At 38.4% G+C, this 14,992-nt stretch overlaps 2 protein-coding genes across 4 annotated transcripts in view; both read left to right on the top strand.

The window, feature by feature from the left end:
- Nucleotides 1-113: 113 nt before the first annotated feature.
- On the top strand, nucleotides 114-3,450 carry krtcap3 (keratinocyte associated protein 3). Its single transcript, XM_028583044.1, has 6 exons — nucleotides 114-286; nucleotides 1,142-1,326; nucleotides 1,899-1,958; nucleotides 2,073-2,270; nucleotides 2,492-2,626; nucleotides 2,868-3,450. Exons 1-6 carry the CDS (start codon nucleotides 274-276, stop codon nucleotides 2,937-2,939), a joined length of 663 nt encoding a protein of 220 aa, XP_028438845.1. The 5' UTR covers nucleotides 114-273; the 3' UTR covers nucleotides 2,940-3,450.
- A 3,711-nt stretch (nucleotides 3,451-7,161) lies between these two features.
- LOC114552789 (frizzled-3) overlaps nucleotides 7,162-14,992 on the top strand; it is a 36,318-nt gene continuing 28,487 nt past the window's right edge. For 2 of the 3 annotated variants that reach the window (XM_028573862.1, XM_028573844.1), the window contains exons 1-2: nucleotides 7,162-7,272; nucleotides 8,344-9,336. In XM_028573862.1, the coding sequence (XP_028429663.1) occupies nucleotides 8,962-9,336 (375 nt within the window). In that variant the 5' untranslated portion in view covers nucleotides 7,162-7,272; nucleotides 8,344-8,961. Of the gene's footprint in view, nucleotides 7,273-7,457; nucleotides 7,543-8,343; nucleotides 9,337-14,992 lie in introns of those variants that run through there. The other variant, XM_028573854.1, reaches the window with a different exon arrangement.

Here is a 14,992-nt window from a genome sequence, read left to right as displayed (position 1 = left end):
TTATTATTATTTTTGCATTTATGTGTTTTGATTTTCCAGTGTTTGTGAGGATGATCGAGCAAAGATGCTTATATATGCTTTAATTAATCCGGAATGACTGTTGCGCCCCTCAACGTCCAGCAAGCCACAGGTAATTTACAGGTGAGTTTCCTGACGTCATAAGGAAGTGGACAGAGGGACGTTGGGAGTTTCTGTTTCTCCGTTGTTGAACAGTTGCTCAAAAAATAACAGCTATTCGTTTATTCAAACGGAAACTTCTGACACAGCAGAGAGATGTGCACTTTTGGTGAGTAATGCTACAATGACATGTCATTGAATAATGCCTCGCTTTCGGGAAGTATACATTAAGCTTGTGTGTCTGACGCTAGTTTTCCCTCGACGGGTGTAACTGACCACAGGCCGGCAGGTAGGATGGTATTGTTTATTTGTTTGAAACTTTGCATATGTAGGCTACCGTGTTAGTGCGCATGTTGTCTCGCATTGCCAGATCTATCCCCAGCAGCACTGAGGAGTAATCAAGCGTATACAATGAATAACTGTTTTAAAACTATCACGTACATGCCCTCACTGCTTCTTAACATCTCTGTGACTCGTACACGAGTGAGAGTGAGTGTAGCCTTTCTATGCAAATGCATGTCAATCCCATAAGCCGTAAACCGTAACGTGTGTATATATATTTTAGGGAAAACGACCTAGTGTTAATAATTGTATTACAAATGTAATCCAGTCAGTGGTGGACTGTAACTAAGTACAGTATTTCCATTTTATGGCTACTACATCCCAGAGGCACTCCACTACATTTGTTTGTTACTGTTCGAGCCCCTTCCTGTCCAATGAAAACCACGTATCTCCAAATTTGGTGAATTTGAGTGTTTGTGATAAATTGAAAAATAAAGCGTTCCTTTATGTGTTGGGGGAAAAGAACTGCTAGCCTACTTGTTAAGATAAGTATACTATCAGTTGGGCTATAACACAGAATTAATTGTTTTTGTGTACAACATGGGTATAATGTAACAGAATGTATAAACCCTCTTACCAACCAGTTTCAGACTTTGACTCAGGCAATGTTCCAGGTTGTATTTTAATGTAAACTGTATTAAATAATAATAACTGTTTTTTTTTTTGTATTTCTGTCATCCAGATAAGGACAAAGGGCCAAGAAGGCTGATGAAAAAGGGATTAACCCTCATCCTGGTCGGCCATATTAACTTCATCCTTGGAGCTATTGTCCATGGCAATGTCCTCCGCCACATTTCCAAACCCAGCCAGCATATCACCACTGAATATACTGTAGCCAACATCATCTCTGTCACCTCTGGCCTGCTGGTGAGTCAATACGTTAAGACATTTATCCTTTGTAATATCCAGTGAGCACCAAGAGGCTTATGGTTTGTAAAATATATAGAATAATAGGTTTGTATATATTCACCTGCAGTAAACATTACAAGTGATTTGCACTGCTACCTCTGTGTAGTGTTGTGTATTTTTCCCATCATTCAAGACTGAACTTGCATATTATAAGGGAGCTGTTTTTTTTTTTTTCAAACCAGTTACTGGTTGAAACAGGCAGCTGTTGATGAGATGGGGTTAATGTCACATTTCTTTGAAATGTACTCCATACACTGTACTCTACACAGGGTTTTACAAAGTTTACAGACAGAATATTAAGACAAGTTACAAAATATATCTTACCAGCACTGCTTTCCATTGGTGATCTCTTACTTACTGTCATTAGTAAGACTCATATCTTTCTTTTTGTGTAAAGTCTTCTTAGCCTGGCACCAAAATGAAAAATGCAGCCTCCCATCCTTGGGGCCAGGATTACTACCTGCGCCCCCATCATTTAATAAACCCTACTCCAAAGCTGAAACAATCATCTTGTCATTTGAATCTTCCAGAGCATTGCTGCTGGGATTATTGCCATTGTGGTGTCAAGGAACCTGCACGTGTTAAAACTGGTAAGAATTTAAATTGTTTTCAACTACTGATATAATCACTCCAGTCAATCATTCTGTGTCTTCTAAATAGTTAGCTCCCCTTCTGTTTTTATGTTTTTGTTTCTGTGTCCCCAGCAAATAGGACTTCTAATTGCATCATTCCTAAACGCCCTGCTTTCAGCAGCATGCTGCACTGGGCTCCTCTTGGCAATTAGTGTCACTGTCGCCCACAATGGTGAGGGTTTGATGATGGGATGCAATGACACAATGGTGCCTACCAATGCTCGCTCACCTGTAAGTGCCAGATGCCCGTTTGATACAACAAGGATCTATGTGAGTGAGACTTTACTCTTAAATTTCCACCTCAGCTGTAATTATTTTTTTGCTCCTCTCCCCCTCTGTTTCTCCCCAATTTGATATTTGTCTGACAATTCAAGCGGCAACTTTTGAGGCATGGAATTCCATAAAGACATCACAAGAGAAATATTCAACCTTGTAGTGTTACTTTATTTCACACTTCTACTTCCTCGTTCCCATCACTTCCGGTCTCTCAGGACACCACCCTGGCGCTGTGGGTTACTTGTGCTTTGTTGGCAGCGGTTGAGGTTGGACTGTCTGTCTGGTGCTTCATCGTTGGATTGGCTCTCCGAGGACTGACACCCTGTGGGAATAGCTACATCAAAGAGCAGGTGTGTGTGGGTGTGGTGTGTGAGTGTGTTGGGGGGGCAGGTGGGCATGCTTGAAGGGTGTAACTTTGGTGTGTGTCTTGTCTAAATCTGACTCAGACGGGCACACACACTTGGTTGAACTCAAACAAACACTTATCCACACTCATCTACTCCCACTTTGTCTGTCATACTCTGTTCCTGTAAGTGAAAAGAACAGAAAAACCTGCTCATGATAACACAGACCTTCCTTTCTCTCTTCCAGTTGGAGGAAGAAGCTGAGTGCAGTCCCCGCAGTCGACGCCTGATTGGTCAGCGCTTGAACCCTGATGCCTAATTGATCAAAAAGCAGGAAGGACACCACTCCGCGTAGACAAGCACAGCTGAATCCCAAAAGGCATTGCTACACCTGTATTGAGACCGGTACAATTGCACTATAGACACCTAGTTGAGTGTCACTGTGGAACAGGAGTGAAATCAATTTAAAGAAACTGGTTCTTGCTTTGTGGTATCTTACAGCCACATACACTGATTCACAGATGGGTTACCAGGTGGCTCAATTTGTTGTCCTTTTATAAACCAAACCGTTTATCTTGTGTGTGTGAAGCTGTGAGCAGAATACAGTTTGGTTGATGTCAGTGCATTTGTACCTGATGAAACCAATGAATGGTAAATTGATTTACAGTGACACACAATGACTCGCACAATGTACGTTTCAGTAAGTGCATTCCAAAGTCCAGATCCTTTTGTGCAGATATTGAGATTCAGTGTGCATATAGAGAGCCGAAGTCACGCCCCTTCCGGTGGACCTCATGGGACTTTAATTTGGGGAAAAAATATGAACGAGAGTCAATGGAGAGATAATAATTATTTTTTGATCCTGTTTGAATTGAGCCATGGATTACAAATATGATGTTCGTTTTTCAACCGAAGAAAGTCTCAGTTAGCTGTAGGTTTGTCATAGGACCACTTATTTTTGTGTAAAACCGCTCCGTGAACTACATCTCTCGTCTCACACAATTTACCTCACCTAGGTTGATGCTCAACTTGCTCTGTTCCACAACACAGCTGTATTTTTTCCAGTGAAGTGTTTTCAGCAGATAAGCAAAAGAACAAGCGAGATCCTCTGCTCATTTGAGTAACGTTACATCCTCTGTACGATACACACAGACATCGTAGCTTCAGCGAGACGTCATCCACGTGACATTGAAGTGTGTAGTCTTTGTAATTACGTATTTTCACAGTCCTATACTTCAACAGTTTAACAACAAACAAAGACTTTCTTTGGTTGAAAAATTATTATCAATTATCTAAATTGACGAACATCATATTTGTAATCCATGGCTCAATTCAAACTGGATAATTATTATCTCTCCATTGACTCTCGTTCATATTTTTTCGAAAGATAGGTCCCATTGGCCGGAAGTAGAAGGGTGTGACTTTGGCTCTCTATATGCGTGTGGAAGCTAAAATGAGATACAAATTTAATCTTATTACTTATCAGTATCCATCCATGACTGTTTATGTTCAATAGTACAAAATTTGTCATATGAAGAAACCTCTGGTTATGAAGAATATAAACAAATTATTTAGCAAAATTATTTGGTAATTAAGGTACATTTTAGCTTTTATGAACTCTCATTTTCAGCAAAATATATTTTATAGTTCTGAAGGTTTTTAATATACCATTTGTACAGATTCTTAAACACTCCGTTGCATTTGAGATGCATTCAACAAACAATCGTCAATGTTTGCCAACATACAAGTTTAATTTCCATAAATAATGATGATTCATGCTGGCTGCTTATGCACAATGGTAAACTGTTATGTGGAGTCATATAATGTCAATTGTTTGAAGTGTTTGCTATAAATTGCCAAATTATTTTTATTTCTGTGCAGATACAGTATTTGGTTTTACATTAATTCAATTTTTTTTTTTTATTACATTGTGTTCATTTTATTTAAAATTTTCCTCTCACCACGTCATTATTTGTCAGTCTTGTGCTAGAGTTGATTGAATTTCATTTTTTCTTTTTTTTTAAATGCCTCCGAGAGAAAACAAACTACTTGAAAAGCTATGTAAAAATGTAAGGTTGATCAACTCCCACAGGTTATAATCAAAAAGTATGTTTAATGGTTTTGTTTAACTATACTGTTTTTGCTTTTAGTAAGACATAAGCAGTGGCAAAATGACAAAAGAATGGAGAAACTGAAATAGCTAATTTAAATCTTATTCTGTATGGACCCAGAGTTACAGAAGGTCTCATCACCTAAAATTCAGATTGCTAAAATGCAGTGTTAATGACCTATTTTAAGAAAGCTATACCCTGAATTAAAATAATCAGGATTGCAGCATAGCTGTTGAGATTGAGTTCATTTGTGTACCGGTACGTACAGTATACTGTGATTAAATGTGGAGTGGGGAAATAAGAGGTAAAACCAGTATGTGGGCCAGCTGCCAAACCCCCCACAACTCAACGACAGAGATGATCAGATCAGCGGTGAAACGGTTAATCTAATGCCGTGCTCAATTGTGTGGAAGGGAATCCTTGCACGCAGTACTAATCCTCAGGCTGTAAGAGCTAAATATTGACATAGTGCTGACTGATACAATCCCAACAAATCTGTTAGGCCATTTCACTCAGTATGACGTTGATGTCATACTGTGAACTCATGAAATACATAAATAAATGTGTGTGTGTGTGTGTGTATATATATATATATATATATATATATATATATATATATATATACATACACATATATATACATACATACACATATATATACATACATACACATATATATACATACACATATATATATATGTGTGTGTGTATATATACATATATATACATACATACACATATATATATACGTGTATATATGTGTATATATATATGTGTGTATATATGTGTATATATATATATATATATATGTGTGTGTGTAAATATATGTGTGTATATATATACGTATATATATATATGTGTGTATATATATATGTATATATGTGTGTATGTATATGTGTATATATATATATATATATATATATATATGTATGTATGTATATATATGTGTATATATATATATATGTATGTATGTATGTATATATATATATATGTATGTATGTATATATATATGTGTATATGTATATATATGTGTATGTATATGTATGTATATATGTATATATATGTATATGTGTGTATATATATATATATATATATATATATATATATATGTATGTATATATATATGTATGTATATATATATATATGAAATCACAAGATGAATGAGTATAGATGCAAGTTTATTGTGGTATCGGGACAAATGAACTGAATTGAAGTAAAGTTGTATGTTGTGATAGATTGTATGTTTGAGTGCATTATCAGTCTGCTCCTGTGAAGTAATGGTTCTCCCATATCTGAGGTTTACGTAAAATCATCTCATAAACTCATATTTTTCTTTAAATAATTGACAATCTAGTGAATCACTAATTTGTGAAAGGGTATTTATTATTACTTAGATTCTCAGTGTTAAAACAAGCTTGTATTATTTTCTTGAAATGTATCAACTTGAAAACACAATTTAAAATGTTTTTAAAAATGCATTGATTTGAAAGACTTAAAGTTGCACTTATCAGGCTAAATGGATAATCCAAAAGTTTTGGTGGTTGCATTGTTGTTTCCAAATGAGAATTTGCCCACTAGGACAAAACCAGTGTCATCATCACTCATCATTTTCCACTGATTCAGCTTAAACTGTTAGTTATTGTATTTTATTTTTCGATGTATATGTGTTTCATTATTTGCATCATGTTTTTTTAGCAGTATACATTTAATGAATACATTCTAATAAAGATTTCTAGTAATGTGTGTTTAAATGTTTAGTTTTGTGCTTAGTACAGTATTTCTTTTTAGTTCCCATCTTTGCTACAGGAAGACTGGTGTCCCTCCTTGCACCTAGCCCTGGAGGAAGTGTGTCTTGACTTCAATGGCAGATTTTTTTGTTTTAATTTGTCATTCTTTGTGTCCTGTCTGGTGCTACAGGCACTGTGGTGTGTATATATGGGATCCCAGGTTGGATCCAGTTAACCCCAACAGGGCCTTCATGTGACCTTGAAAATGATGCTGAATCCCTGGTGTCTATGTTACAAGTGAGAAACACACATGTGCTGTGGTCACACAAGCATGTTTAGCAATGTCAAATTTAAGTGAGTATAATAACATTCACAAAATAAAACTCGCCCAAAAATATCAAAGACCACTACATATATCCAGTACACAGAACACACGCACAGTTTCCCTACTTACCTAGTTTTTGTATTGTCCACTTGTTATAAGACAGCACATTATAATCAATGGCAATTAAAATAATATCCGTTTCTGGTCCATCTCGCCTTTATTGAAATTAAATGCACAGTTTCTCGCCATCAAATACCTATATATGTGTAAAAGTATTGACATTTATACAGTAAGATAACAGCATGCAACGTCCGTGGGGACAATTTTGTCATATCTGCGCGGTCACGAGGAATCCGCGGGCACGATGTGTCGGCTGCACGCTGCCGGCTGCAGGCAACCAGCTGCAAACAGTGGAACCGCGAAGTACTGCAGTAAACGGAGCCGGTGGAGCCGAGGAGCGCCCGAACCGCTCGTTATTCTTTACACAAGGTAAAGCATTTCTATTTGTAACATTAGACAGGAACTGTGTGATTCCTTTATTTATGTTATTCTTGTCGACAAGCCCGACAGAATTCGTCTATAAATGCTTTAAATGAATCGTGCACAAACAGCGGTGTTGGTCTGAAGACACTGCGGTGACAAACACACACAGCACCCCCCACCCCAGATTGATACGCTCTCGTGTGCGTGTCGCCGTGTGTGGTTCTTAATTCAACACAGCGAAGATGCCTCACTGGAGTCTAACGCTACCTTTTAAAGGTGTGTGCTTTCTAAAACTAGCCAGGTTCTGCTATGAAGAGAGCTAACGTTAAGTGACCTGTAACATTTACCGTTATCGTACGTTACAGAGGTGTTCAGTACAATGTTATAGTTATTAATTTAGTGTTAACGCTAGCTAACGTTAGCTATTAGTGATGTCACGCCACGCAAGTTAGCTCGTGTCTAAGGATATAACGTTAACGGTCGAGCAGTTGACGCAGGTGTAATTTAAACCTCAATAAATGGACACCCTTATTTACTCCTTTATTTCATATTACCTAAGCCTTTTTTATTTATTTATTTTTTTAATAAGTTTACTGTGTAGTCAACCATAAAGACACCGTGTGAAACATCGCAGGGGAACGCTACTGTTGCCCGGCCAACCTCACACAAACACGAGAGTGTGGGAGTGTCTGATCATCCGCAGGTGTAACGTTAACATTTACATTAACAGTTTGAAACCTGCATTAGTTGTCGTGATTCGCTTTGAACATATTTTCAGTAGTCTGCAACATGAACTACGTATGACCCCGCTCACACAACGCTCATAGACGAAGATAATTTGACATTGCAGGTTCAACACACAGTCTGTCTGTCTTTCAGAAATTCCTAAACGTTAGCTACCTACTACAGTACCAGTACCACCCAATTGGCTGGAGTAGATTTCATCACATATTTGAATCCTGACTTGTATAGAGACAAGGGTGTGGCTGATCTTGATCAGAAACTATACCAGATACAGTACATATTTGCTCTAAGCAAGCACACTCTGTTTGTTTGACCATTAGGCCTTGTGTTTAGACCTGCAGGACCTGTTTGATGGATCCACTCCAGTGTGACAAAATACGTTGAAAGACAGGATTTTTGTATCTTCCAGAGGAACCCATGAAATCATTTGGAGGATAATGACATTAGGGCTCAACTTCAGACGTTTCTTTGTAACATCACTGGAAATGGAGTGAGAGGAGACACAAACAAATAGAGCGGATGAAAGAGACATACAGCAGCCCAGAGGAGACCTCCAGCAGATGGCTGATGGTGGATCTATTATCTCAGCGACATGCTTTCAGTTTGAGGATGGAACAGGAGGGATCTGTTTTTGACCAGGGGATTACCAGGAGGTCGAGAGAAGCCATATAACGTTTTTTTTTCTTCAAATGAGGAACAATTCACATGACTCATTCTGAGATGCTACAAGAAAAGCAAATACTACAATGACAGGTGAATTTGAAGACTGACACAACTGCTTCATTCATGGCCTACAGATGAATTGGGACTCCACCACATGTGCAGGTTAGGGTACATATACTATACAGAGTGTACCCACCTTGTGGTTTTCTTGCTTTTACCTCCGCCACTGACACTAAAAATGGACTCAATTGCTTATAATTGTTAAGAAGCTTTAAAAACAATTTATGCATGTCTTCAGGGCTATCTTGTGGTTGTCTGGGGGATGATAAAGTCATCAGACTAAGCCACTGTGGAGAAATGTCTATCGTTAAGATGCAAGCACTTGGAAGAGGACTTATGAAAGACCGGTTTTCAAAAACTACAACAATCTACTGCAGACAACGAGTTCCTGTCTGTTTTTCAGTCCTCATCCCTATCTCCCTACTTCTTTTCTCCCTGGTTACACCCGCTCTGTCCATTCATATGGAGTCCATAGAGAGCCACAGTGAATTTAGCTGTGAGCCCATCAGACTGAGAATGTGCCAGGATCTGCCTTACAACACCACCTTTATGCCCAATCTACTGAATCACTACGACCAGCAAACGGCTGCACTAGCCATGGAGGTAGGTTGTTTTGTGTGTGTGTGTGTGTGTGTGTGTGTGTGTGTGTGTGTGTGTGTGTGTGTGTGTGTGTGTGTGTGTGTGTGTGTGTGTGTGTGTGTGTGTGTGTGTGTGTCACACTCACTGCTCATGGGGAAAATGGATAGCTGCTGCCGTGAATGAGAGGTGGAATTACATATTGTTTGTAAAAAAACAAAAAAAACATCTACATTGTAGCACTGAACTGTATTGTGGGACATTGTCAAGGAATCAGACATTAAGCCACGACAAAAAATGCACATGTCTTTGTTTTGGTGACAAGGTGCAGAAACTGTAAACAACTACAAAGCGACTGCAGAGTTTCACATTGTAGTGTCACACACCTGCTAAGGACAAAAGGACTTCACATACAGTGGAAAGAGCCTAGAATGGCTCATATCTGTAAAGAAAAAATCCTGAACAAATGTCACAATAAATAGTGTTGGCTGAGGTCAAAAGATGTTGTACTCTTGCTAGTATTGCCTAAATTAATTCAGCTTTCACCGGGCAAATTTGTGGTTTTGTGTAGACAGTGTTGTAATTTGAGCTCTATGTTAATAATTATTATAGTCAATTCATAGACTGAGATATATTTTTACATTTGCTGCAAACATAACACCAAACAAGCTATCAACCAGCAAATCCCCAATATCCTTTATCCTCAGAGATGCACGGAAACAATGAAGAGGCCTTGTTTTACACAGAGAGAAACGGGTTGCGTTTTTTGAAACATTGCCCCAAATAATGTGGAAACTATGGTGGAACAAATTGGATACACAGAGCCACACTAGTAATTAAGTGGCTTTCACACAGGCATGGAATATCAAAGTTAACCTCTCACTACATGTTACTGTTCCTGAAAGACTAGATGAATGTGTATTACTCACTCATGACCTTTTTTGAATGTGAATAGTAGCTAAAAGACGGAAGGTGCAATCTGAGCAGCAGTGGGAGAAATTATAAAACGGAAAGCATTAGGTAGTTATGTGATTGATACTTCCAGGGAAATTTATTTTTTTTAAGTGTAAGGGCATTAGTTTTAAGCAAGAAAGGGGAAAAGGTGCTGCGTTACACACTGAGTGCAATAGTAGACGCACACCATCCATCTGTATCATGTTACCTCTCTTTCCTTCTCCTTTGTTACTCTCCGGAGAGGGAGATAGAGCTCAGAGCAAGGTGTTGCTCAATAACTAGACTGTAATTACCTGTTTGGAACAAGTATTTGTAAGTAACAAAGGCTGTGGATGGTACTGTATTTGCGATTCGGACATGTTTGGGTGAGTTAGTTTGTACAGCGCTAAACTACTGTAGGACTACCAAGTCCTTTTTACCTAACAAAGACAAAGACAAAATCTTTGTAGACAAGGTCCAGTCTGTTTCAGTGGGAAAGTCAGGTTAAGTTGTTTTACTCTCCCAGACCCTTAAATTGTCATGTTTTTGTGTATCTTTGTCCATCCAGTTGTCTGTCAGTGCCACTACGTACATGTTGATTGGCATAGTTTCACCCATGTTTTGGCTACCGTGTATTTAAACTGTGGTTTATACTTTGAAGAACAGGAAGGATAGCAAATACAGTAAGTTAAATGAAATCTACCTCCAGCTGTTCATAGTTGGCATATTAAATTACCCTAAGCCAACAGCCCTGTCCAAATTCATCTGATCTTGGGGGATTTTTATTTCTGGTTAATGTTTAGTTAATATTTTCCCATGTCAAAACCAGCTGAATGTCAGCCAAAAGATCAAGCCAAAAATACTCTATGCTGCTATCTGAATATTTAATCACAGAAGGGCATTTCTAACATTTTCTTATGTCAAAATAGGCAATTCAAGAGACTGTCAGGATCACCTGTTGTCTGACACTGCTTTTGCCCCGTCAAAAAAAAAGAGGAATTAAGATAAACAGCTTTATTTCAGATTGACAGCCATGCATTTTGAATTTGCTTTGTGTGTATTTTGAATGGATGATGACACTCCTTGAGTCACAGGATTCACTCACCACATTTAGGACCATACAAATGTTCAAATCAAGTCAATTCCCCAGTGTCATGTCAAAACACGCAGTGTCAGATTGTAAGAAGCATCTGTTGTTGAACTTGATTTGACCCAGATGAAGAAGGAGCCAAGTAACTGACACCCCTAGTGCCTCCAGCTATGGAAGAGACAGCTTTCTGAAGATGTTGGAGTAGCAACACAAGCCCTTTTAGTTGTCCTGCTCTGGTCTGATTTTGACCAGGCATGGTAGTCCTGGTGGGAACCCTGGAGGAAATTTAATAATATCTCTCACAGGACGGGACACTGGCTGCATAATACCAACTTGTGTGTGTGTGTGTTGACAGATCTATACATTTATGTGCATGGGCTTATTATGTGCAGTTATGAGAGTGTGCAAGTGAATCTATAACGGCTTGAAATATTAGTTTCAGGATTCCACATTTTGTTTCACTTTAACTGACAACCACAACTAAGTTATTATAGTATTTTTAGATTTAATGATAATGGGTTTTGGCTTTTACATTCTGTACCTTGACAGAAAGCTAACATTCCTGTTGAATTAACAGTAGTCTGGCTCAACGGCTGTACATTGCTCAGATAATGCCTGACATCCGGCGTTTCTCTCACCTGCTGGATGTCGCTCCCCTCTCGCTATCCCCACTATCGCCCAGGACGGTTGTGATTGGTTTAAAGCAGGGGTCTTCAAGTTGCATATTTAACTGGGCCTACAATAACATGGCGCCCTAAAACCTTGATACATGCCTTTTTTGCACCGAATACTAAGCTATTAAAATAGCATAATAATTGTTGGCATGATTTTATAAATCATGTTTTAATGTTAAAACATAATAGTGGATGGCCTTAGTGACTACCTTACCTATAGGCCAGTACACCTATCATCAGTGGGGATTTATATTTGCTAATAATATGTTAGATTCATGTTAAGACTTTTTAATTTTTGAAAAAATTCTAAAATTAAGACTAATTTGGAGGCCCCTCTGCATTGACTCTGAGGGCCCCCCTAGGGGTCCCAGACCCCCTGTTGAAGATCTCTGGTTTAAAGAAATACAAAGAAGCCAAAGCGTTTTTCCCCCTATCTCAGAATAGATAGTCAATGTAGCCAGACCATAATTCATCGCTGACATAGAACTGTGGAGATAGGTCTGGCAATGCAAGACTAAATTAACAGTGACAGGCATTGTCATTGGGAAATCATATGAAGTTTGCATGTTGCACAAAAAAAAAATCAACCGGAAATGTGTAATTCAAATGATTTTAAATGAATTTTGACTTACATTCTACAGATTCCCACAAGTCCATATATCTTACAGCCATGACAGTATCATTTGAACTTTCACAAAATAGGAGCTGTGGTCCACAGGTGTACTGTACAGCTGCTCAGCTGGGCTAACACCTGGATGTTCTCTGTCAGAAAATTCCACCAGTTTTTAGCTTTCTGTGCTCTGATGTGTTTAGCAGGAGATGATGAGTCTCGGTAAAATACTAATAGATGTGAAGAGAAAAGAAGTGACATTTGTATGAACGATCATGATGAACCATTTTGGTCTATGACATATCGAACGGCATTATAGCTTAAATCCTTGTATATTATCAGCCTGATGAAGCCAGTTCTGGTTTCTGGTTGGAAACAACTGCTGGCAAATCAGTGTGACGTATTTCAGATGCCTTAACGAAACTGGAGCCATTGTCTGCAGCTGTTGTGGTCACTTTTTGGGTCATGTATCCCATGATGAATATTTTCTCTGCCTCAGTTGCAAAGCTTTCGTTTCTTGCAAATACATTTGAACTGTCATGTTGCTTTTATTTTTGTTGTGAGTTGTCTTCAAGTCATACGTTGAGACATTCAAGCTCAATTTTTACACCCTGCTCTATTTTGAATAGCGTAGAGATGTGCCCTTGTGAGTCCTCAGTTTTGGCTGACATTGGAAATACTGCCTTTTCTCCTTATTCTTTAGATGTCAAGCTAAGCCAAAAGTGGATTATCCCAGAGTGTGTGTGCACGATTAACATACTAGGCCTCATTTATTCAGTGGTTGAGTGACAGGCTCAAGGTACAGAACAGTATTTTTCTTGTGTGTAATTGCTGAGCCTAGCTAAGGGTTAACTGTACACAAGTACTTCGTGTGTGTGTGTGTGTGTGTGTGTGTGTGGGAGTGTTTGAGTGACAAGGGAGGTTAACGGTGCCAGCTGTCATCTCTCACTAGTGCTAACTAGCTGCTAATCTCTCTCTCAGTCCCACAATGAAGACATTGATTCCCACAGACCAACCGCCACCCCATCTGCCACAATAGTCAATTAAACGTGAGGGAAGAGGGTGAGAGAGACTGAAACATAAGAGGTGAAAGTGGAAGAGAAGGGAGAGTAAATTAGAATGAGAGATTGTATGACTGTTAAAATAATTTATGTGAGTTAGCTCAGTTGGTAGAGCAGGCGCACATAAGCAGAAGTTTATTCATCGATGCAGAAGGTCCAGGGTTCAAGTCTGACCTGTGACGGTTTTCCTGCATGTCTTCATATCTCAGCTTTCCTATCTACTAAAGGCAGAAATGCCCCAAAATTTAAAAAATAAAATACAAATTGTGTGTGTGTGTGTGTGTGTGTGTGTGTGTGTGTGTGTGTGTGTGTGTGTGGGATAAGGGCCTGTACTGTCCATCTGTCAATGCATGTTACAGTTCCCAGAGGATGTGCTATAGGTTGTGACATTATTTGAGCTTTCTGCATGTTAGACACAGAGATTTAGACATATGACACCATTGGGATTGCATGTCTGCGCTTGAACCTAATCTCGAATTCTTCTTAAAAGTGAAGATTATTTTCTAAAGCATTCTCCCCCTCCCCCTAAAATGAAAAAAATAAAAACATCTTCAAAGTTTATATTAGAATGACATATGGCCTGATGCTTCCTAACACACTGTGTGTCAGCACATTTTGAAGAAAAACGCTGTTAGTGATTAATTAATTATTAATGACAAATCAGTTTTAAAAATGTATGCCTATTTGTGTGTAGAAGTCCTAGTGCAGTTACAAACAAAGAGAGATGGAAAAAGTGGGGATGTTTTCATGGGTGCACTGTGCCTTCTAACAAAACTCAAGACAGTTATGAAACAGAGAACAGCTCATTATGCCTATTATTATCCTTTGTTAAATAATTAAATAAATAGGCACGCATCATGCAAGAGTTGCCTTGCCTGAGGCCTCCAGAGCCCAGATGTCTGCTTGGCCTGGGAGTTTCCCCTTGAGTTGATGGATAGATATTTGGCTTTCTGCACTTGAGTTTTATTTTGGTGTAATTTAGGTGAGATAGAGGGCATTCTCAGCCATTAACATCTGCTATATCCAAATTATCTTTCCTCACTAAAGTAGGTTTGATTCATTTTATTCAATCATTCAAATAAATAGGGCAAAAGTAACGAAATCTGAGAGTGACTTGGTTTTATTTTCTTGCAAATATCAAATCCCTAAATGTTTTAATTTGCCCATTTGTTCTTGTTGTTTAGAATAATTCCCATTCTCTAAAATATTCTCTCTATTATTGACAAAAACAGGAGCTCTGCAGTTAATGAAGTTAATAATGTCTGTGGTAATTATTGAGACTGTGGTTTGTACTGGTTAATAAAACTACACAGCA

The sequence above is a fragment of the Perca flavescens genome, chromosome 1, assembly GCF_004354835.1.
Source record: "Perca flavescens isolate YP-PL-M2 chromosome 1, PFLA_1.0, whole genome shotgun sequence".
NCBI classification, from domain to species: Eukaryota; Metazoa; Chordata; class Actinopteri; order Perciformes; family Percidae; genus Perca; species Perca flavescens.
Note: the sequence above shows the minus strand (reverse complement) of the source record. Positions and strands in the feature narration are given on the sequence as shown.